The sequence below is a fragment of the Schistocerca americana genome, chromosome 6 (genome assembly GCF_021461395.2).
Source record: "Schistocerca americana isolate TAMUIC-IGC-003095 chromosome 6, iqSchAmer2.1, whole genome shotgun sequence".
Taxonomy (NCBI): domain Eukaryota; kingdom Metazoa; phylum Arthropoda; class Insecta; order Orthoptera; family Acrididae; genus Schistocerca; species Schistocerca americana.
In genome coordinates this window covers 254,547,462-254,573,874 of record NC_060124.1, presented here as the reverse complement: position 1 = coordinate 254,573,874, position 26,413 = coordinate 254,547,462, and the positions used below count along the sequence as shown (strand labels likewise).

The window sequence follows — 26,413 nt, the reverse complement described above, 5'->3', positions numbered from 1 at the left end:
TTAAAATTCCTGGGTTCCATCCGTTCTATGTTTGTTCATTTCTGAGATGTTCTTGTTCTGGCGGAGTCTCTCACCATGCAGCAGCAGTTTGGTTTCAGCGACAGTGGCCGTGAGAAGGTGCGATTGGCAGTATGGCAGTTGGAGTGATCGTTGCAGGGAAGTTGAATGGAGACGCACCGGGCAGATGGAAGTGGAAGTAGCAGTTAGGATGCAATTGCCTGAACAGACAGGAGATGGCCCCGTTGTTTTTCAGAATGAGTGATCTGGTGGACGGGTGTAGTGCTGTGAGCCTAAATACGAACTTTGATCCTAGTTATGAACTCTGATTTATGGCTTAGCTGTTTGCTTAGGTGAATTCTGAAAGAATGAGCATGGATAGTGTTGCCTTGCTGGTGATTGTGTTATATTTATCCAGTTAATCTGGAGGCCTACCCAGTGCTCTATTTGCGATTCTTCCAACATCTTTGGGGTAATGGCTATGTATCATTAACTCAGCCCATGAACTGAGCAAATTGCTGCCACCTCTGAGCTGACCTAAGTTGGGCAGCTGTTTGCTTTAACATTTGCACCTGAAGGCCATCTCTTGACTTGTTCTGGGTATCATAACATCTCTCTGTGGAGTTATGGGCCTTGGTTTCTGCCCATTGGACTTTGAATCCCTGGTAGCTCAGCATTTCCACTTTGACTGTGCTCTTATAAAGGCACTGTGTTATTTCATACCAGACTTACATTTCTCTCCCTTGTCTGTTTACTGAAACTACGTCTCAACTAGTGGAATGGAACTGACCATTAACACATGCCTTAGTGTGTTTTAGTTTTGCCACCTGGTCTGATGAGGTGAAAGGACACCCAGATCTGCGATAACCAAGATACAGCGGCTCACTGAATCAAGAGTTACATAAAGCAACTATACATAATTTACATAATTGAAACCTTGCCGTGAAGGTGTGCCTTGTGTGAGGGGGGGGTCTCAAATGTTTCTCTCTCTTTTCTCAAATCATTGATACTTTAAAGAGTTTTCTTGTTGTTTCTTAAATTAAAGAAATTGTAAGATTTTATTAAGTATTGTGGAATCATGTAGAATTTAGTAATTTAAAGCAATCACACATAATTCAGAGCTTGCCTTAAAAGTATGTTGGTTGTGTCCTTTAAATGATTGTTTTCTTAAATGGTCAAAATTTTTTAACCTGACAGAAAAGTGTAAATTTTGATGGTTAACATTTTTCTTAAGGTTTGGTTAACTGAGAACCTTCCTCCAACACTTGAGTTGGGCTGTGGGTTATGCTACGTGTTTTTATTTACATTATATTTCTTAAAACACTGGGAATTTTTTTAATTGAAAAATCTTGGGTCTTGTTTAAATAAAGTGCGTATACAAAAGGGTAAAAGATGTTTTCTCTGAACCTTGCCTAGCCATTCCATGTACCCTTAGGCTTGTTTCTAAAACCGTTGTTACGTTTTGTTTGACCATGTCATAAACAATGCTTAACTGCACATAGGATCTGATAAATTTTTGTGTAGAAAGAGACATGAATAATAGTGATCCTTGGGTGCTGTAGTTACTTTTCATTTCCATGCTTGTTAGGAAAAACTGGAAAGAAATTCCATCTTAGGCAAGACATTGTTTGGTCAGATGTGTTTTATGCAAATGTGTTTCAGCACTTTCTGTGCTATCTTCATCTTTTGTGATGAAGAAAATAAATAAAAACCACTGAAGACACAGAAAGTGCTAAAACACATTTTGGTAAAACAAACCTAATCAAACAGCATCTTGCATAAGGCACAATGAATTACTCAGAGATCAAGGAAATAAGTGTTAATTATACTATATTAGTTACCATAATTATGTAAATATAAATTGCATGAATTCAGTAAATTGTGACATGTTAGCATAAACACAATTCACTTCAGATTTTATATAGAACCAAGGAACAAGGCAAAGGAGAGTCAAAGATTAGTCATTTGTCGAGTGTAGAAGAAGAAATACAGTATGTAATGCATGTGTTGTGTCTTCAAGAGTTAATAGTATTTGCCACTTAGTGAACTGTAATTTTTGTGGCTTGTGATGTTTCCAGGAAGAACTCTGTAAAAACCACATAGCTGCAGATTAATATTTTTGTGTTAACTATAATTGTTTCACTGTGTTAAGTTTTGGACAATCATCCAGCTAAGTGCATGTCACAATTAATAAATGTTAGCTGTCAATAAAAGGCAAAATTCCTTTGACTGTGGCTTTATTATTCATGAAATCCTTTGTCATGAACAGTACATATGAACAATATTCATATGCCCAGACCATTAAATAAGAAATAGTTTTAGACGTTTACAACTGTTTGAGTGGTGACATCATTGTCTTGGGATGTTCAGTCCCTTGCTGGGAACAATTTTTGCATCACTGAATGAAAACAGCTTCCTCAAATCATTTCATATATGATAACACCTAATTTTATATTAGATGTAATCAAAGACTGCAATCAACCACCACAATATTAGCATCACGACTAATGCACAATTGACACCTTACTTCACTGAACACTGCCTCAGGTCTTCTCCTTATTTAAACTCTCTATCCAGTGTTAGGAAATAGGATGACAGTTTTTGTATCAGACCAAATTACTAGCTTCCATTCATCAGTCATCCAGAGCTGTGCAGACCACTGAACCTCTCCTCTGTACTCCACTCTACATGAAGTTTGGTGACACCTATTTTATACCAAATGTTTTGTTCATTATCTGTTTTCCTTATAATGAGTTCTCAGTACATGAATTGAAATCAGATTTCACTTTCATGGCAGTGGTCTTCTTACAAGAAATAACAATCTTCTTTACTGCATCTCTGACTATCATTGAATTTAGATGTTCCTCCACAACTGAGTTTCGTTCACACAGTTCTCTCATGTACTCTGCTTGCTGTCACTGCATTGGCTGCAGCAACTTTAGGCATCCTAAGTACATTTCCAGCTGTTATCCTAGACAAGCCAAACGTAATGACATTCACAGTTTCCCCTTGCTGAAAGCATATCAGGCCCAATATGACAGCAGTTCAACGCCACATAAGAATAATATGAGCAGTTAAAGAGATCACAACGAATGTTTCAATCTGCAATGGAGGGGATGCTGTTGGAAAACTTCCATAGTGATATATAGATTGTGCTGGACTGAGATTCAAATTCAGATAATCATCTTTTGCACACAATGTTCTTACTTAAGAAGCTGCCCAGGAATGAGCCAACACTCACCTTAATTTTTGCCAGTACTTCCCTCCTACTCTCCAAATTTCACAGAAACTCTCTTGCATACCTTGTTGGACAAGCAACCCTGGAAGAAAAGATATTGTGGAAGAAAGGCTGTGCTGCATCCTAGGGTGTTGTTTTCAGAATGAATATTTCACTTTCAAGTAGCGTGTGAGCTGTTGTGAAACATCCTGGCAGATTTAAACTGTTTGCCAGAATGAGACCTCTATGTGGAGCCTTGTCTGAACAGTGGAGTCAGGTTGTGAGTCGTGCTTAGATAACTCAGTAGGTACGCGCATTGTTTATGAAATACAAGGGTCCAGATTTGAGACACAGTCCAACACAAGGGTTTAGTTTGTAAAGATATTACACTTCCAAGTTGTTATAACATGAGGGAGCTCACAAGGAAATGTCTCTCTGATGTTGTTAGCACAGAAGCGTGTTGTTTACACACAACATTCATATTATTTTGTCACAGCCCTCTGATGTTACAGTTGTTTACAGGTCTAGGTTCATATATGGCAGCAAATTCTCTGTCATCTGTTACAACAAAATACATTTAATCCAATCAAAGTAGTGGAATGAACTTGGTAGTGTGTAAATCTTAAGAATAACATGACACAGAGGGACAAAAGACTTTTATTATAACTATATAAATAATTTACATATATACAAATGTGGCAGGTCACATAAAACTGCTCAGTTTGGAACTTTCAGTGATGCTTAATTTAATGGCAACAGTCATAATTGCACTTCTTGTACTGTCAAAAGCATGTCACAAAGAGTATTGCTTGCTGCTCTTATTTATGAAACTATTCTAGTTCCCTCAAAGCAACTGAAAGAGGCTCAATATTTATTTTTTCTATGGACCCATCTGCTGACTGCTTATCATCCACACATATAAAAAGTTTTTGTTTCTTGAGCTTTTGAAAACTGATGCTGACCAAAAAAAAAGCCACACACACATCACTAGGGTGTGTACAGTCCTGGTGTGGAAAGAATGGAGGATTAGATACAAAGTACAAGGTGTGGAAATCACCTGGGACCTCTACAACACTGTAGTACAACTGAAGAAACCACTTGTCTTGCCTTACTTCTCTGGGCATCTTCTTCATGGAAAATGTGTCTTATTGTAAAAATTTTGAAGAATTCTAAAAGATAATTTCAGTTGCTTGAAATGAAATACAAAATATCTCCGGGACCGATGACCTCTGCAGTTTGGTCCCTTTCATCTCTAAACCAAACCAACCAACCAACCAACCAAAATATCTCCACATTCCCTTATCATCGTGTCTGTCCTGTATAATTGCGGAAATAAAAGTGCACAGTGTTAAGAGATATTATGGAACCTTAGCAAGCAGCTGTTTAATGGTAGTGAAACGTCATCAGTGTACTCATGCATTAATACTAGACAAACTTGATCACTCGAAAGAAACTAACGCCAGAACATTTTTTTTCTGGCTCATATTCTGTGGACATATACTGCAATTTCAAATGTCCTCTGTGTAGACTGATGATCTAATCAAGGAGGACAGCCAAACAATATTTACTGAAGCATGACATTTTCTTAGATTGTTTTCCATGTAAACTGTTAAAGATATGTGTGATTAAAGCAGGTATTAACAATAATAACAAAAAATGCATTTTCATGTGTAGATCGCATTATAAAGCAAGTTCTCAACATGACTTTGAACATTACGGAAGAGTGATAAAATCAGAATGATGTTTTAGTTATACTTTAACGATACATCCATACTCAAGTAGACAGCATTGTAGGAAAATATCCCACCTCTCTCTGCGGTAAAACTCAGGGTCTCAAAGGTCTCAGTGAAAAGGAGCTATATACATGCATAATACATTAACCTTATTACCAACTCCAACACCCAATCCGTTTTGATTCACCCTTGCCTTCCGCCCTCCTCACCAGCGATCTGAGCAACCTGATGATTATCTTCCTGCTCACCACCACCATCACCACCACCACCAACCAACTCATCTTTCCTCCAGGAGGAACAAACTTGTGATTCTGAATGATGGAGGAGGGGGAGGGGGGGGGGGGGGGGGAGCTGTCATTTATTTTTGGGGTTTTTACTGGCTATTGTGGGAGGTGTGCTTGGTGAAGCAAAGTATTTACGAGCATATTTTTATATTTATACACTTAATTAGCAATACATCAGGAAGATGAATTTTTATTGTTATTATTATTATTATTATTATTGTTGTTGTTGTTATTGTTGTTGCTGTTGTTGTTGTTGAATAAAACATTCAGTAATCATAAAGCATTACTTGAAAAATTGAACTGTTTCTCTGAATGCAATATGAAACATAACTTGAGTACATAAACAAGAGAAAATATACAATAATCTAGCCAACTGCACATTTCCACACACTAGGTGTACAAAATAATTTTGCTTGGAGCAAGTAAATATGAGTGTAAAATTTGGTATGCATGAAATTAGTTTACATTAAATAATTTTTTTGTTCCTTGACATATCACTTTGGAATTCATATTTACACAACAATAATTTATTTTTGCTAATCATCTAACACATCTGTAATGATAGAACTCCCCCTTTTAACAGCAATATCCAAATTTCAAGGATGTTTGTGTAGAGGTCCCCACAAGAGGGTACCGACCTCTTGTTTGGATAAGATGAGGTCTGCCTCCTTGCTTCAATCTCTGTAGGTTCTCTCTCTTAGCCAAAGGTTCTAGAGATGCAGGGCATTCATCTTTCACCAATAGCACTAATTGCTTGACACAGCGTTGGAGCAAATATCACATTTCCACTATTTTATGTGATTTAAGTTAAAGTGATAACAAACACATAAGTAGCAAACCTAATGTCTAACAAAAGAAATGCGACATGATAGCAAGAACTACCAGGGAGTAATAGTAAAGAATAAGGCTCAACTGAAATACTATAAGGCAGTGCCAATGTTTACACAGTTATCTAGACTACACTCTTGGACACCAAGATAAAAAAAACTGATGAGAATGGGATGGCAGGGAGGAAGGGGGAGGGGGGGGGGGGGGGACAGAGTAGAAGAAGAAAATGCTTAGTATAAGAAGAAGTTGCAGTGAAACAAATAAAATTGATAATAAAAACACAACAGACAAAATCAAATGGGAATGCATGTTGCAAATTCCGTAGACAACAGCCACATAGTGCATTCTTCATTACCATTCTTCTGTAAGATCTGTGGGGAGAAAAACAACGGTGTAATGTAACTGCCATACTTAGGCTGTTCCAACTTAAGGCTGGCAAGTCAGAAGTATCGGCAGAAGTAGTAACAGTGACAGTAGTAGAAGTAGTAGTAGATGAACAAGAAAAGCAAGCAGTAAGAGAAAATAAAGTGTCTAGCATAGAAAACTGAGAAAGAACCTTTGTTTCGGTCTGTATGCTTCTGCCTATTTTGGAGTGTTGGTGGTGATCATGAAATCATCTCTCTTTTGTTGAGTGGACATATAGAGAGTAATGTGAAAGAAAGTCAACAAGAAATGGATAAGAATGAAAAATCCTGATAAAACATAACCAAAAATTACTAACAAAGGGCTTTGTTCATCACAAATACAGTAGAAAAATAGAGTTCTGGGCCACTTTTCTGAACACTATCCATTTTTCCTACACCTCACCTGTCCTTTTCCTTCAGTCTCCTTTGTTTCCCTTCATCAGCTCTGCCAGAAGAATGAGCCACTGGCTCAGAAAGCTTGCAAACTCTAATACCTTTGTAAGTGTGTTCTGCTGCCACTGCCTGGCGAGTAGATTTTTTTTTAATCTATGTAATTACATTACAGTTTCAAAAACTGATGAGTTTCATTGATATATTAGTCCTAGTAATATGATACTGAATATAAATTATATAACATTCTATTGAAATTGTCATGTGGTGAAATTTCATTGAGGACTACGGCAAATGAAACAAAATGTGTAAACACACGTCGAGAATGTAAGCTCATTTTAAACATTTAGAAAAATGTAGAATGTGAATTTCATAAACAACTGTCATTTGTAAGAATTCATATTGATAATACTTAGATACCACAGAGTTGCACATTGCCTCTTATACCCTACAATGCACAGTATACAATCAGTTGCAATGTAAATGCCGTGTGGCTAGGGCCTCCTGTCGGGCAGACCATTTGCCTGGTGTGAATCTTTCGAGTTGACGCCACGTCGGCGACTTGCATGTTGATGGGGATGAAATAATGATAAGGACAACACAACACCCAGTCCCTGAGCTGAGAAAATCTCCACCCCAACCAGGAGTCGAACCTGGGCCATTTGGTATGACATTCCGTCGTGCTGACCACTCAGCTATCAGGGGCGGACAGTTGTAATTATAAACGCATATGTTGCACAATTTCTGCCTCTAGCAGTTAATAACAGGGTTTTTAATTACCCTTACAAATTTGAATACTAAACAGGAACTACAAAAAATTAACATTTCTAAGGGGATAAAAACAACTGTTTGATTCTGAAGACAGCCTTCAGTGTATATTGCATCCTGTTTCAGTTGCCATGTGACATCTCACTGGACTGTCCCAAGTCAACAGGCAATAAATAGTGAAGACCGCCTTCAGAAACCAACAGTTTCATTGTCCTGAAGTGGACAGTTGGAAACTGGTTACAATGTTGGCTTTCATTTTATAAGTACCATTGTTTTGCATACCATATGGCCTAATGTCCAAATAAGTTTTATTCAGACTGGGCTTAGCTACAGAAGACTTTGCATTTAGGATACTGATATAGTAAATCATTCAAAGTGCAACAAGACAGGCAATGATAAAGGAAATAAACCTGCTTTCTTTTTGGTATCGCAGGGTAGCAAGAAAAAAGTCTTACACTGATCCCAAGGTAACAGAAAACAAAGTGTCTTACACTGCTGTCATTCCTCACTGATGATGTCAGTTTCCGCTAAGCCTGTATTATATAACAAATAAACCAATGTACAATCAGCTAGGGTTTATCCAGACACTATCCCTCGTGTGCAAATTGTTGAGTAAGTACACATTTTCCAGAGGATCTATCAGCCAATTGGCATGCTAGGTATGGTATTAAGCTGTAGACTAGTCACTCATTACACTTTTTGTAGCTGGGATTCACAGTCAAAAATTTTTTTAAAGGACATCATAAAAAAAGGTCACTCATTCTTCACCATGTAATACATACTTCATACTTATGTAACTCTATGATAAAGCCCTTTCATTTAGAAAGTGTAATTCATTCATTTTCATGGCTGAACCCACCATTTATCACTTAAATAATAATGCACTTGCTTTGTAAATACTACTGACCTCATCAAGATTACACTTCACAAAGGAAAAAATAAGTGTGTTCAGAAGAAAAAAAAAAAAAAAAAAAAAGAAAGGGAAAAAAAAAACCACTGTATAGGGACATGAAATGGAAATTACAACTAACATCAGATTTTTCTGCAAGTTAGGTGTTCAGATCATAGCTGTGCTGCCTTTGTTACATAATTTAAAGACAACATTAATAAATAACTAACAAAAACGTGAAACACAATAATGTTCAATACCTAAAGGAAATATCACACATGATTTACTGAATAACACTACCCCTTATGGTGCATTTTGTGTATGACACATTGTTCAGTTACTACAGATATCCAACACATGGCAGATAAAATACTTTAAACTTATGTACTTTCACCTAACTGAAGTACCTATTTCAGATTTGATCACTTAATGTCTTCCTCTATTATATAATGCAGATTGTGAACAATGGACTTCCTCCCTTCTCTCAAATCGCATCTACATGCACTTTTCTACCCGCCAAAATGGGAGGCATGGAATGAGCCAATGATCTATCTTAGAGTAGACAAGACATCTGAGAGTACTTGGATAATTTTCGAGACATGTGTAGCATGAAACTTTATCTCTAAACAGAAGTATTCATTGAGGTCAAAATTCCTCTTAGACTAAGCTGTGTGTTAAAATGAAACTCAAATCCAGATCTTTTGATTTTGCAGTTAATTTTCAATATCCTGATACGTCTCATGGATAAACTATAAGCTTCAACTGGCAGTAGCTTCAAATTCAACAGCAACCTTCCTCCACATTTTGTGAAGTAGCAGAAAAGATACAAAATTGAGATTTTTATATCCTAATGCTTGTCTACAAAATCAGACTTTCACTCTGTGGTAGGAGGTGCACCAAATGAATGTTGCTCGCACATTGAAATTGTTTGCTCAATTTGCCCAACTCCTATTCTCCAGTTGTGTTATTAATGGTCTAAAGCCCCAAAATTGACCAGTAATAGGTAACCAAATGCACATTTGTCAATAAATACAGCCCAGTTAGATGATGAATATATTTTTCACAAAATTATTGGTTATGTAACCAAAGATGCAAAAACTTATTCTAAACTACACACTTTCTTCCATGAATGACATTCCTTCTATACTACGCACTTTCTTCCATGAATACCATTCCGTCAATGTATGCAGGAGAGCATCTCAAGTGTTTGATAACATAGTAGAAGGGTACTGATAGTTCAAATCTGAGTCAGTTAATGATGAAGCAATACTCATCAAAGGAAAATATCTGGGTTTAATATGTCTTTGACACAGCTCAAATATTTCTCAAGGGTTCAAAAATACATTAACAGAAAGGGCTATTTTGTAAAATTTTCAAGATACTGATAATAGAAAACAAAAGGACACATACTTGTTATAACTCAACAAGAACTGACACATAGTATGCAGGCCTAACTAAGCAAATCTCAATAGTTCAGAAATTAAAACAGTAATCTCTTTTGTAACTGTAAGAGACTATACCATACTGTTAGCCACTATTTCTTTTTATCTACTTGTTTCTGCCCTGTTCCCTATCAGTATGTTTTTGTCACGTGATTTCCATCTTAAAAAAGGAAGAAAACTGAAAAGCTTATTTTTCAATCATCAGTTTTAAACAACATATCGATTTATTGGTTTGTACTTTTTGGGTGCTTTCTGGTGACAATATCAGCTGGTTAAAAATGTGTGGAAATCCTGGAATTGGACAGCAGACAGCAGCATGACAGCACCAAGAATGTACCGCACATAGAACTGAACCAACCAACATGGCCCGAGCAATGTATCAAGTAGTTCTACTGACCAAAATCTAGTAAAAATTGATGCACATGTTTGGAAATAAGAGCATTAAAAATGCTGTAGTACAAATGACAGTACAAGTTTCTGTGTATTATATCTTTCATTCCAACACCAACACAAAATTGCTCTCACACATTATGTGCACTTACAACAATTCAAAAACAAAAATATTTCAGTCACGCAACCTCTCATTCAACTTACACTTTACACACTTTCTGTCCATTCAGTACATATGTAAATTGCATAAATTATATATATATGGAACAGTTAATAATGTTTTAGGTGGACATCACTCATGAATAATCTAAAATCTTTTACTATAGAACAATTGGTTCCACTTTTGAAATAATGGAATTCATGACTTGGAATTGTTTTCCTGCTTACTATTATGCAAATGATACACAGTTCAAAAACAGTTAAGAATGTATGGTCTGCAATAAAAAATGATATCTTGTAGTATTTGGTCACTCATTTTTTTCCCGACAAACTGTAGCAGGATCCTGTCCTTAAATTCTAAAAGGGGCAGTCTAAAAGATTCCATTTCTTATTAAATTTAAAAACACACACACCTTATTACAACAGTTATGCTGTCCTTTATATTACATCCTAAAGTTCATCTTCAAACAAACAGAAAATTCATATTTGGAATCCAGTTACATAAACATTCACTCCTCACATTTCAGTTGAAGTCAACGACATTACATTCAATGCTGTGCAATGTTTTTCTTCACAGGTGCATTTATAGGATACCAAAAGATAATATAAATGTCACTTTGTACTTTTTACGTTAAAAAGTACCTCTAAGTACCCACAGCATGATATGAGTTCAATGCTTCATTCAGTTTGTATTATGTTGAAAGTGTCACAATACAGGTGGCCAACACATTTCACAATTAAGTACTTTGATCTTCAAGTTTGTGGCAGCAGGTACAGTTTTGCTATTCTTAATCATTTAATATCTGTTTTTTATAACTAACTGCATTTAAATCAAATACAAAATTTTGAAGATGTTCACAAAAGCAACCAAACAATAACTGCAATTTAAAAAAAAGTAGGAATATGATAACAATGCCAACAGCATTTTGTGGAACTTCACAATGTTAAATTACAGCAGGCATATAACGGTCATGCAAATACTCAAGACAGCAATATACTTCAAATTCAAGAATTTACTGTTGCAATCAAAGAAATTAACTTTTTCCACTTTTACACAAAGAGAGAGAGAGAGAGAGAGAGAGAGAGAGAGAGAGAGACAACAACAGCTCTTGGGCTAAAAATTTTAAAATGCTTAGTTGGCTTTAGAAACTTTTCACAGCCATGTTTGCTCTTACAAAATTATCTATGACAATAATATTGTACTTGACTACTACCACTATCCTATCAAATTCATATGACTCAAAATGTATGTGTCGCCCTCATCTCTTCCTATCACATCTTTTGTTATATTTAACAATAAATACATTTTTTGTATGCTTCCAAGGAAGAAAATGTTCTGGTAGAACTTATTATTTGCAAAATTAAGCTGCCTGTCAGTATTTAAGTAGTATTTATGAAGTTGCAGTGATGAAATAATTTTTGGGACATCTCACAGCTATTACAGAATCTTTCTGGTGCATTGTACTGAAAGATATTGCACACTATACAATTTTGTGCACAGAAAGAAAACAAAAATAACAAAATTCACAAAAAGCTCACATAAATCTTGCTTAACATTGCTATTTAATACTCCAATCCAGCGAATGCTTGTGAAATATGTAAACATGCCAGGAATCCAGGCAAATTCTAATATTCATTCTAATAAAATATCAAGGGAAACTGCAGTTTACAATATGAAACTGATGGACTGTCCATTTGATTTAAAGACATTAAAAATTCTTTGTCACAGTAAATCAAATGCCAGTTCACTACATTGTTTTGGGAAGAATTTATGTGGCAAACACCAAGACAACTGTAAAATCCATTTTTAAAAATATATACTCAACACAAACCAATTCAAAAAGTTTTTTGAAGAATAATTTCCACAAGTAACAATAAAAATTTGTAACAACTTTTATTGCCCTCCTACCGATATACTACTTGGCCCCTGTAGTTGTATTATATCACAACATTACAGAAAAAACCCAAGCACCAACATCAGTGACAGAAGAGTCCTTCACACTCATATGTAACTGCAGTTAGCTGCATATACGAAATTCATACATGATGGTACTGCCATTTCTAGAAGTAAGAGGGGGAAAAATGAGGTCACAACATGAACAGCAAACACAAAACAAAATTATTCACTTCAGTAAATAGTGTCACTGAAAAATGAATGTATGTCAAAATGCACCCAGATTTACACAGTATGACCAAACTTCATTGACAAAAAATCAATAAATAAAAATTACAAAAACTATGTCTGTCATAAAATGAATAATAAGGAGTGCAAGAGGCATAAAACATGTATAGAGGCAGAAGAGGCAGAAAATATGTATAGAAGAGGCAGAAAACATGCATAGAAACTTCAAAAATAACAGATAGGCTAAGATCAAAATGAAGGAAAGAAAGACATCGACATGACAACTTTAATAATTGGAAGATTCCTTTACAATGGAGCTTCTTTTGAGATAAATTAAATAAGGGAACTAAATTCACTACCACATTAGGGCAGAAACAATAATGATACACTGTTTTGACAGCTGAATGTGCAGCCACTATTCTCATCACAACAGGACTTCAGAAATGGGAATATTTGTTGAATATACCACAAGCACCAGAAAACTATGTCAGGCATTTCCTACTTGCCACACAGCTGTAAATTACAGATATATGCATCATTCACATAAACTTTCTGAAGTTTTAAAGGACATAAATGCCTGGTCATCAGTAGCAAAATAAAAAATTAGAAGGATGAATCACTGAGTATACAGAACAGAGTATATTGGTGCAGTTCACCATCTCATACACAGTCTCCAGCATTTAAAGTTAAAGACAAACATAAATAGTGAAATTAAAGATTTTTCTCCAGGTCCACTGACTGCTCAACCTGTCATGGAAATGTCATGTGTCTACAAAGAAAAGTAATAATTTGTTATAGTACTGGTAGATTAACATAAGGGCCATCAAGAATTAAATATTCCTTAAGTCAGTTGGGGAGAGGCAACATTTATGAGTAAAACAGAAAGTGAGGAATACTTTGTCAGACAATAAATAATTTCATTACTTATACTCCAAAATACTCTGTATCAGAACAAAGTGATAAACTGTCTAGTCTTGTAACAATATTTTTGTTTTATAAATTGTATTAACTCCCCCCTCCCCTTATCAGCATTGTTTTGTGGAATATATTGTTTTAAATAATTTCAATTTAATGCTGCTCACCATGACACTTCTTAGACAAGGCATATAAATTCACATGTTTATTTCTGGATGCCATGCATTACATTTCAGTGCAAAATACCAAGCACAACTGTTTCCGGCATGACGTTTATAAAGCAAAATGTATATAGCCAGTGGCAACCCAAAGAGTGACTTACTTTTAAACTGCAAACTGTTATGCAACGAGACTGTTGCTATGAACAAAAAATGCCAAATTACTCAAGCAAAAAAGTTATATGTAAAATCATTTCCTACTCCCATGAGCACACTTACTCACCTGGTGAGCTGATTCTAATACAAAGTAATATGCAATGAACAAAGGTAATGTCACAATATGTGTAGGTGACAATACATAAATACTAATTTTAGTCAGCAAAGAAAATGTGCAAACACTGCAAACAATTTACTTAAAGCCAAAGCACATACACAGGAAATAACACAGACAGGAACACAATAATACAAGGTTTCATGACTCCTTAAGGAACACACTCCCACATTTCACTTAAAGATTCTTTGAATGCTGTAGGTGAAAAGGAAAGGAAAAAGGAAAATGTCAGCAACTGGATAAAATGTCAAAATATTGACTAAACCTTCTCATCTCATCATAGCTCCTCCCCATGTAATTTATAAAGACTTTCAGAACTCAGTGTAAGTTACCAAGAAAGATATTCAGAGATATTACTTAGAACTTTTTATAAATTATTATTAAATATTTAATAAAGATCATAGCATATGTCCACCAGTGGATGTAATGGATTGGTTTTCATGTAGAACGATGTGTGATAAAATGTTACATAATCAGCATCTGCTAAATTCTGAATATATAGGATTACATATAATGGCAACAGTTTCTACAACATTCATAATCTCTGCAAAAAATTGCATTACTCACTTTATATTTACCAAAGCCACTGTGCCTTTCCAAAAGATGGAAGTAGAATCAAAAGAGTAATGATAATACTTTATAATTTAGATGATACATGCTTTATACCGACAGAAGATGTCAAAAATCTATCACATCTCATCACCCCAACTCCCTTATTTTGCCTTAATTTACAAGAAATACAGTGCTCACCATTTGCAATACTGCATAAAATCAGAAGATGCAACCATACCACCATCACCCAATACTTTATGAAGTTGACAGACACAAAAGTAAATAATAATATCTACTTCTGTGTGGTTGTGTATCCATTCATCTACAACAATTGACACAGGATCTTTTTTATGCCACTGCAACTGAAACGCTGACCCAAATTTAAAGGAAATAATCATTCTCACGATTACAGAAACAGCACATGGGAGAAAGTAGCCACAATAAAAAGGTATCAAAATTTCTTTTTCTTAGTTTGTGACATACAGTAGGCCTGCAACCATGATGTTAATTGAGTGCACTTGTATACTACTTCTAAATAGCTCACTAGAAATAAAAAGGTCACTTGCTGCCCAAAAAAAATATACTGATGCATTTTGAGCACAGTCCATCTTCAGAATGTCTGCTAAACAAAATACAAAATAATCAGCACAAGCACAGCATACAAAAGCCATTAAGAATAACAATACTGAAGGTTTCACAAAACTAAAGTAATCATTCCAAACAAACTGCCTCCACACAAAGTATGGTATCACATGCATATGTCCTCACTATCAGTGCTTAACTGATGAGGATCACTCTTACAAAATATGCCACCACATGGCATGGTTTTAAGGCTACAATGGCATTACTAGCATACACAGACATAAATGAGCAACATGATAACAAAACATTGGAAAGTTTAACAAGCACTGAAAGAACCAAAATCCATAAATCACAAAATCATCTTAACTACTCGATCAAATATATACCCATCCCAAGCAAGTAGTGGGATAAAGGGAGGTCTTTGCTCAAACTGTGGAGGTTTTGAATAATGTTATGATGGATATAAGTAGTATGTTAAATGCTGGTGATATGGGACCCAAGTGTATGAAATTATTATTATTATTATTTAAGAACCATGGAAAGCATCTTTACCACATTGACTGGCACAAGCCCACCGGTGGTGCAGCAGAGTTGCCTGTAGTGCCGCCAGTGGCCACATGGCAGTCAATGTGTTAAAGCAATCTGCAGGAATATTGATGATGGAGTGATGCAATACTGCTACGGAAAACTTATGGGAAGAAATCCAGCTGTCACCTCCAAACTACATAGCTGTTTTATAAACTAAGTGAAAACAGAATTTAAACAAAAAATTGATGAACTTATAATTGAAGAAACTAAAAATAAAACATTTCTACAACTTTGGATGCTGGAGGAAGGAGTCTCTTCATAAAGGAAAAGTTGAATGGCAGCCATGCAGTAATTGCTTTAGTGACATAACTTACGATGACTGTTTGATACAATCAGCTGAAACAGGAACTAGAGACTCTCAGACAGAAGGAAGAAACAGAGTCACAAAAATGAAGATAAAAGTGGAAGACACATGGAAGCAAAGGGCAACCACATGAAAGTTTCAGGCTTCACTGACAATTCTTACAGCTGGGGCATCAAATATACTAACAGAAAACATAATTTCTGACTTGTGTCACCATATTTATAACTGGCTTCCTGTGTATACCTGTCTGCATCCCAATAACATCATGTTTAATGATTCACATAATCATCCCATAGTTCAGTTTCTATCAAGTATTTAACAGTGGTTAATAATTGTGTGCTTTATTTTTCTTATATATCTATTTTATTTTGTGTTGTAAACTGATAGTTTCACTCTTATTTCTGTAAAATTTTCATATAATATTTTGTTATCAAATTGTTTGTTTATCTCTGTGGATGCAATTAACATCACTGAACCCATACACCCACAATACCTGGTGGCATGTTTTGTAATAGCAACACTCCATCATCACTGATGGTGAGGATGTATGCCTGTGATTCCAAATTTCTATGAAGGCAACTTGTTTGGTATGATTACTTTATTTTGAATTTTTTTTAAAACCTTAGCTATCATTACTGTTAATGACTTTTGTACATTATGCTTGTGCTTATGACTTTATATTTGATTTGGCAGACATTCTCAAAATGTGCTGTACCCAAAATGTGTCACTATAGTTTTCTGAACAGCAAGTTACCTATTCACTTCAAGTGATGCATTTAACAGTAGTACAGAAGTGCTCTTAATTCTTGTTCTTAAACTTGGGCACTAGCTATTTTAATGCAAAGAAGGGAGTGAGATGGTAACTGGTATTCTCCTTAGAAATACTCCCAGCATTTGTGCAATCTGGGTCTTGTATCAAGAGCATTGATACGTAATTAATTCTGCTCCTAAATTTCTTTTGTAGGACTTCCAAAAAAATTCCACCATAATATTTCACAACTCCTCTTGAAGTGACAATTTAAAACTGCCAGGGCCTTGAAAAGCCAACAGTTAAGTAGGAAATGAAACTGTTTTACGTGTTGTCATTTAACCTGCACCTAAACAAAAAACAGGATTAGTAATGCCATACTTATCAGGACTGTAGACTATAGGTATACATCTTCAATCAATCTCAAAGATGAAACGAAAAGAAAGGAGTAACTGGGTTCATCAGGTATTTTTTAAGACTGGCACTGATTGCACAATCCAATATTTAGCAAAACAATGTAGCAATCAAAGTACTAATATAAGGAGAAATACTATTCAGAAGACACCAAAACACAATATTTAGAGAATAACTGCTTCAATAAAATTATTCCTCCATACCTACCTTGTTTCAGATAATGGTGTACTTGAAAAGGTCACTCAAAGAGTCACACAGTTTAATGTATTTATACTGTTTCATGGATAGCAATTAAAAGAGAGAGAAGGCCTTCGTGGGTTGGATGTGGGAAGCATGTCAAGACATTCAGTTTTCCTCATAGTGGGCTTTAGTGTTAGACCAGTAGTAATAGTGACGCACTGTTTACTTCAGCACTATTTATGCCACCTTCCTATTTTAGTTTCCTCAAGGTTCAAAAACTGTTAATACTTGAATACAGAGTGTGCTGACAAATGCTGGAAAGTGGAAAAGTGAGTCATTCTTGAACCGAAGTTAAATTTATTTTCAGAAATTGTTAATATTTTATAAGATATGAGCTTGTATTAGAGTATTGGTCTGAAACAAGTAACTACTTCAAATTTCCATGAATATCTATTTTAGAACTACTCACCTGATGATCAGAAATTAGAAGCCTAGTGCAAGTGGCTAATAATAAAAGATCAAATTAAATTAGATGTGAATACAAGAAATGCCTGACAGACTTTCTGCATCTCCAGCTCACTTAACAGCTGAAGGTTAACCAGGGACAAATGTTTGTAAAACGTAACACATACTTTTGAGTCCAAATCTGGACTATAGTACATTTTGAAGTATGATAAATGTTCATCATATACCTTTACATTTAATCCAAAGATTATCATAATGAACCAGTAATAGAATAAGGCATTTACATGTGTCCCAGTGAAACTATACCAATGTTAATGAAATTAAAGAAACATGTTGAAGTAAAGGAAGACTATGCTAATGTAATAAGATCAGTTGACACACAAATTTCATCAGATTCATGGGGATTATCTGTTGAGTGACATGTATATGTCATTAAGAAAGAAAGAACGAATTACTTGGAAGACTGTGTAGAGTCACGGATTTGCCAGTCAAATTACTTCTAATTGTTCCTTAAATGTCTGTTTTGTTTTTGCTTTTTTGTTTTGTTTTTCAAATTAAGAAGATTCTTGTTACAGTGCAGCTACTTGATCAAATAGTATTTAAAAATTGTAGGCTGTTTCTCAAGATCAAACAAAAAGATATTGAGATCAACTGCATTACTGGTTATGTACTTTGCAAGCAACACACCATTTTTACCTGCATAAATGAGACATCAAAATCAAGTTGTATAAAACGCTATGTGTATAAAATAAGAAATAACACTGTGCTACTTGTATCATTAAGTTGCTGTCTTTATATTTTTTTGCTATCAAAAATTGTACTTCAAAGGCTGTTCTTCTTGTAATGTTGCAGAGTTATCTGCAAGTGGTTGAAGATTTTATAAATACACATTTATAGCACTTCACAAAACAGTCAAGTTTCATTCCATGAATACATTTTTGTACAACACACAAAAATATTAAATTAGGAACTGCAATTATTCCTGAAGTGTCCAATACATAGGTAAACAATATGTATTATTCCAGACAAAAGAAAGTTTCATACTTCATGTGTACAATACAATAAGACAGACAGCTTTGTAAGCATTCTTCTGGCAGAAACCAATGTAGAAGTACTTGCCTCCAAAATATTCAGTGAAGGTAATATCTAATGTCTTACGTTTGTAATTTAAAATACATCAAAAAACATAGAAATTAGATAAGACTATTGTTTCCATTGAATGCACAGCATACATCAAAAAGACATCACGTATTTCTCTTTCACTTTTCCACTTTAGAGCACCAGGAAACAAACAACAACCAACATTGGACAAAAAGAAAAAATTAAAATTGGTTACTGCTGGAACAACAATATCACAGCAGCTGATGCCTCATCCTCAATAATTTTATTTTGGGAAACGGAAATGTATGAACTGTCTGAATCACCCAAGACAGGATCAAACAAATATTTTTTTTTTTTAATTCAGTGATTACAAGCAGCTCAGCAGTCACACTATAACAACATTGCCACTCTCTTATTTGTTACACAAAATAATTGTGATAAGATCAGACACACTAATGTAGTTTTGACTTCCCATTTACAAACAGTTAAGGCTGCTACTACCATCATCAAATCAATGCTTGGGAACACTTTTCTGTATCACTGAATGTGTATACAATAATGTGCTGTACCATGCACTGACAACATGTGGGAAGTAAACCTCACGTTACACAGAAATGAGATGCTACTGAAAAATATCCAACAAATAAGTTTCCTAAATGCTTTTAAATTATGTTTCCAACAGACTGTATAATACTGAAGTTGTTATTAAAAGTATTTTTCATATGCAGCATGGCATTCCACTGACTGCAGCTCCTCAGAAACAAAAGATTGTTAGAACAAACGGCTCAAAATTAAATATACAATTTGAAGCTTGAAGACAATTCTTTCTTACCAGTACAATGAACAACTTCAAAACGATATTATGATTTTGTAAAAGTGAGGTGCACTAACAGATGATAAAATCCATTCCCTGTAGAGATGCAAAACTTTACTTCTTCACAAATATGCTGGTCAAATAATGAATAGATAATCAAAAAGATAAAAAAAAATAGTTTCAGGAAGAGATATCACAAATTCTTTATGCATCTTGCGGATAATAATGGAGAGAACAAAAGCAGTAATTTAAACTAGTGCTGACTGTGAAAGCAATGCAAGATGTGACTGTAACGAAACTAAATTTATGGATTTCAAAAGAGTTTCATCTAACTTTATTCACACACCTTGGCTTTTAGCACAAAACTGAAATATTTGTAACTATCTTTACATTTCATAAAATATTGAGCAAGCACTAATTTAAACTACATAAATAATGTACAATAATTTAAAATAAATTACAATTTTATGTAACAGGTATGAGAAAGCCTACTCTGTTGAGTATTCGTCCTGTGTAATTAAAACACAATTCATTTATAAATGAATAGCATGAAGAGCTTTTTTTTTTACTGAATAAGACAACTACAACTATGTTATTTATTACATATGAAAATCTGAATATCTAAAATCAATGATTTTCAGATTATTCCAATGGTGTTGGAGATCGTGTTCAGAAAACCCTTATCCAATAATGAACACTACCAGAACTGAACACCAACATACCTCTTTCCTTGGAGGAGTCTATTTGCATTGCACAATTTCTCCAAACTAATCTATAATAAAGTAGTGTCAATATTACAATTTCTACATAGTCATGCACAGACTATGAACACCTTGAAATAGAAATTTATCTGAATACTTTATTTTTATGTCCACATTAAAATTTATTTTAAATAATGTGTTGGCCACCTGTCAGAAAGAAACGACACTTCAACAAGAATGGCACACACAGCTTTAGGAGTGCCTCAGTGTTACACGAACACTCTTACTTCGGCCTCCCCTTGCCTCACCTCACAGTGCGCACTATCACTGACTCACAGCTGGAGATTTCTTGTCCGAGTCCTGGCTGGACGGCGTGTTGCCCTGAGGTGGGACACCGGGTCCCCTATCGGCCACAGGTCCGCCCACTCCAGGCCCACCTACTGGCCCTCCTCCCCCCCACGAATTAGGGCCCCCCGTCATAGGCGAGTCCGAGAAGCCGTGGTTGTCGTGGTCCAGGGAGTTGGCCGCATCATACTGTGTGTTCTCCAACCGTGTTATGAGCCTCTCGTCCTCATCCCCGAACTCGCCACCCATCAGTGATGGTTCGCCAACAACCATTACATCCTGAAATGAAATACAAAAGCATCTCAGTTGTGAGAAAAGGTAGTAACTGCAGAACAAAGTCATTCCTATTCTCTGTGTTTGTGACAGGTAACCCCTTATCTTTCTTATGCACAACAATTTTTCCATGAACAAGATTCAGGCACAAGCAGAGTTCAACACTAGCAAAGGTGGAATGAGATCCAGACTATGGTACATACACAATACATTATATGCAAAAATGTGTGACACACCCTCCTACCATTCTTGACTCTAGCCTTACTATTAACAAAACCTACTTCATCAGAAAAAAAAAGCCACTTGTGAGATGCCCAACACCACAGTTGATATGCATGTTTGCACAATAACCACTACATTGGCATTTAAAACAAATAATTACAAGATGGATTGTGTATGGTGGTCCCACAATATAACACCCACTATCTTGTGATGTGATTCAGTATGGATACTATCTGGATCATTTCCCCGACTTCAGCACCTTGGGCCTTTGTTAGTGAAAACCAGTTATTCACCTGGCATGAATCTATGTTACTTCATCTGATACTGCCTAATACATTTTCTTCCACCAACTCCCTCCTCCACTAGATCCTGCCATTACCTTCCAGTTCTATTATGGTTAGTTAAAAGTTTCCATTTTTGCCTCTTTTGCTACAGTTTCTATCTTCCTTGTATTTTTGTTCCTTTTTTATGCTTTCTGCCCTATTTGCTTCTACTTTCTTTTTTTCTGTCACTGATCCACTCTATCTCATTTATATTTCTACTCCTATATTATATACCTTGCTTTCAGCTTCTTCATTTTAGTATAATTTATTTAGTTATTGTTACGAGCTAGGTTCAACCAGTTAGTCGTATGTTTAATTTTTATTCAGAGAAATTGCTGTCACTGGCTTCCTTAAATGATAAAAATTTGAATGGGGCACTTCTTTATCTCATATTGAGTGAAGCAGACATATTTATAACCACAGAGAATATTTTGCAAATAATAATCATAAACAAACATTTATAAAACGAAAATAACTATAAAAACTGCAGAGTTCAAAAAAGTCATCTCGGCTAAATTATTCACTATTCATTCATATCCTTTTGTGTTCATAAGAGAGGGGTAGCAATCACCTAGTATTAGCCACACTACATATTTTTAGAAGAAAGTCAAGTTCCAATAAAAGTATGTTATAGCTTTTAGGATCATAACAAGTCAGTACAGGGCAAATTACATAATAATGGAGGTACTCACGGAACTTAAATGGGAGTCTTTGAGGGAAAGCCAATGTTGTTCTTATGAAACGTTGTTGGTTAAACTTATAGAACTGGCTTTTGATGAACAACTGAAAAATTCTGCTGTATCCATCTCATTTACAAACCCACAAGAATAAGATGAGAAAGATTAGAACATACATGGAGAGACACAGTCTGCTATTTTTTACAGAAGTTCGAAATATGGCACGTACTTCAATGTGCGATGCTTTTAAAAATTTCCACAACAAAATTCTGTCTCGAAATCTGGCAGAAATTCCAAAGAGACTCTGGTCATACATAAAGCACACCAGTGCCAAGACGCAATCAATACCTTCACTGCGCAATAACAACAGTGAAGTCACTGATGACAGTGCCACAAAGGCAGAGTTATTAAACATGGTTTTCCGAAACTCCTTCATCAAAGGAGATGAAGTATATATTCCTGAATTTCAGTCAAGAACAACTGCCAAGATGAGAAACATAGAAGTAAATGTCCTCGGAGTAATGAAACAGCTTCAATCACTTAATAAAGGCAAGGCCTCCGGTCCAGATTGTATACCAGTCAGGTTCCTCTCAGAGTACGCTGATAAAATAGCTCCATATTTAGGAATTACATACAACCATTCACTCACAGAAAGATCCATACCTCCATACATGTTGCTGTTGTTGTTGTTGTTGTTGTTGCGGTCTTCAGTCCTGAGACTGTGCAAGCTTCTTCATCTCCCAGTACTTACTGCAACCTACATCCTACTGAATCTGCTTAGAGTATTCATCTCTTGGTCTCCCTCTATGATTTTTACCCTCCACACTGCCCTCCAATGCTAAATTTGTGATCCCTTGATGCCTCAAAACATGTCCTACCAACCGGTCCCTTCTTTTAGTCAAGTTGTGCCACAAACTCCTCTTCTCCCCAATTCTATTCAATACCTCCTCATTAGTTATGTGATCTACCCATCTAATCTTCAGCATTCTTCTGTAGCACCACATTTCGAAAGCTTCTATTCTCTTCTTGTCCAAACTATTTATCGTACATCTTTCACTTCCATACATGGCTACACTCCATACAAATTCTTTCAGAAACGACTTCCTGACACTTAAATCTATACTCGATGTTAACAAATTTCTCTTCTTCAGAAACGATTTCCTTGCCATTGCCAGTCTACATTTTATATGCTCTCTACTTCGACCATCATCAGTTATTTTAATCCCTAAATAGCAAAACTCATTTACTACTTTAAGTGTATCATTTCCTAATCTAATTCCCTCAGCATCACCCAATTTAATTTGACTACATTCCGTTGTCTTCGTTTTGCTTTTGTTGATGTTCATCTTATATCCTCCCTTCAAGACACTGTCCATTCCGTTCAACTGCTCTTCCAAGTCCTTTGCTGCCTCTGACAGAATTACAATGTCATCGGTGAACCTCAAAGTTTTTATTTCTTCTCCATGGATTTTAATACCTACTCTGAACTTTTCTTTCATTTCCTTTGCTGCTTGCTCAATATACAGATTGAATAGCATCGGGGAGAGGCTACAACCCTGTCTCACTCCCTTCCCAACCACTGCCTCCCTTTCATGCCCCTCGACTCTTATAACTGCCATCTGGTTTCTGTACAAATTGTAAATAGCCTTTCGCTCCCTGTATTTTACCCCTGCTACCTTTAGAATTTGAAAGAGAGTATTCCAGTCAACATTGTCAAAAGCTTTGTCTACAAATGCTAGAAACGTAGGTTTGCCTTTCCTTAATCTTTCTTCTAAGATAAGTCGTAGGGTCAGTATTGCCTCACGTGTGCCAACATTTCTACGGAATATAAACCGATCTTCCCCGAGGTCGGCTTCTACCAGTTTTTCCATTCGTCTGTAAAGAATCAGAAATAGTATTTTGCAGCTGTGACATATTAATCTAATAGTTCGGTAATTTTCACATCTGTCAACACCTGCTTTCTTTGGGATTGGAATTATTATATTCTTCTTGAAGACACAGGGTATTTCGCCTGTCTCATACATCTTGTTCATCAGATGGTAGAGTTTTGTCAGGAATGGCTCTCCCATGGTTGTCAGTAGTTCTAATGGAATGTTATCTACTCCCGGGGCCTTGTTTCGACTCAGGTCTTTCAGTGCTCTGTCAAACTCTTTACACAGTATCGTATCTCCCATTTCGTCTTCATCTACATCCTCTTCCATTTCCATAATAATGTCCTCAAGTACATCGCCCTTGTATAAACCCTCTATATATTCCTTCCACCTTTCTGCCTTCCCTTATTTGCTTAGAACTGGGTTTCCATCTGAGCTCTTGATATTCATACAAGTGGTCCTCTTCTCTCCAAAGGTCTCTTTAATTTTCCTGTAGGCAGTATCTATCTTACCCCTCGTGAGATAAGCCTCTACATCCTTACATTTGTCCTCTAGCCATCCCTGCTTAGCCATTTTGCACTTCCTGTCGATCTCATTTTTGAGACGTTTGTATTCCTTTTTGTCTGCTTCATTTACTGCATTTTTATATTTTCTCCTTTCATCAATTAAATTCAATATTTCTTCTGTTACCCAAGGATTTCTATTAGCCCTCGTCTTTTTACCTACTTGATCGTCTGCTGCCTTCACTACTTCATCCCTCAGAGCTACCCATTCTTCTTCTACTGTATTTCTTTCCCCCATTCCTGTCAATTGTTCCCTTATGCTCTCCCTGAAACTCTCTACAACCTCTGGTTTAGTTAGTTTATCCAGGTCCCATCTCCTTAAATTAGCACCTTTTTGTAGTTTCTTCAGTTTTAATCTACAGTTCATAACCAATAGATTGTGGTCAGAGTCCACATCTGCCCCTGGAAATGTCTTACAATTTAAGACCTGGTTCCTAAATCTCTGTCTTACCATTATATAATCTATCTGATTCCTTTTAGTATCTCCAGGATTCTTCCATGTATACAACCTTCTTTTATGATTCATGAACCAAGTGTTAGCTATGATTAAGTTATGCTCTGTGCAAAATTCTACCAGTCGGCTTCCTCTTTCATTTCTTCCCCCCAATCCATATTCACCTACTATGTTTCCTTCTCTCCCTTTTCTTACTGACGAATTCCAGTCACCCATGACTATTAAATTTTCATCTCCCTTCACTACCTGAATAATTTCCTTTATCTCATCATACATTTCATCAATTTCTTCATCGTCTGCAGAGCTAGTTGGCATATAAACTTGTACTACTGTAGTAGGTGTGGGCTTTGTGTCTATCTTGGCCACAATAACGCGTTCACTATGCTGTTTGTAGTAGCTTACCCACACTCCTATTTTTTTTATTCATTATTAAACCTACTCCTGCATTACCCCTATTTGATTTTGTATTTATAACCCTGTATTCACCTGACCAAAAGTCTTGTTCCTCCTGCCACCGAACTTCACTAATTCCCACTATATCTAACTTTAACCTACCCATTTCCCTTTTTAAATTTTCAAACCTACGGGCCTGATTAAGGGATCTGACATTCCACGCTCCGATCCGTAGAATGCCAGTTTTCTTTCTCCTGATAACGACGTCCTTTTGAGTAGTCCCCACCCGGGGATCCGAATGGGGGACTACTTTACCTCCGGAATATTTTACCCAAGAGGACGCCATCATCATTTAATCATACAGTATAGCTGCATGCCCTCGGAGAAAATTACGGCTGTAGTTTCCCCTTGCTTTCAGCCGTTCGCAGTACCAGCACAGCAAGGCCGTTTTCGTTAATGTTACAAGGTCAGATCAGTCAATCATCCAGATTGTTGCCCCTGCAACTACTGAAAAGGCTGCTGCCCCTCTTCAGGAACCACACGTTTGTCTGGCCTCTCAACAGATACCCCTCCGTTGTGGTTGCACCTACGGTACGGCCATCTGTATCGCTGAGGCATGCAAGCCTCCTCACCAACGGCAAGGTCCATGGTTAATACCTAAAAACTGGAAAATTGCTCAAGTCACACCAATACCCAAAAAGGGAAGTAGGAGTAATCCACTGAATTACGGGCCTGTATCACTAACTTCGATTTTAAGTAGGGTTTTGGAACATTATGAAGTACCTCAAAGAAAACGATTTATTGACACATAGTTAG

General features: G+C 36.0%; 1 protein-coding gene and 1 long non-coding RNA gene across 7 annotated transcripts in view; both read right to left on the bottom strand.

The window, feature by feature from the left end:
- Positions 1-3,853: 3,853 nt before the first annotated feature.
- LOC124619356 lies at positions 3,854-8,515 on the bottom strand. The gene is made up of 2 exons (XR_006980073.1): positions 5,173-8,515; positions 3,854-5,027 (listed from the first exon to the last, which is right to left on the bottom strand). It is a non-coding gene; the product is annotated as an uncharacterized LOC124619356 (long non-coding RNA).
- Positions 8,516-10,414: 1,899 nt separating this feature from the next.
- Positions 10,415-26,413, bottom strand: part of LOC124619301 (LIM domain-binding protein 2) — an 800,176-nt gene continuing 784,177 nt past the window's right edge. For all 6 annotated transcript variants that reach the window (XM_047145589.1, XM_047145593.1, XM_047145595.1 and 3 more), the window contains exon 10: positions 10,415-21,100. In XM_047145589.1, coding sequence (XP_047001545.1) covers positions 20,801-21,100 — 300 coding nt within the window. In that variant the 3' untranslated portion in view covers positions 10,415-20,800. The remainder of the gene's footprint in view (positions 21,101-26,413) is intronic.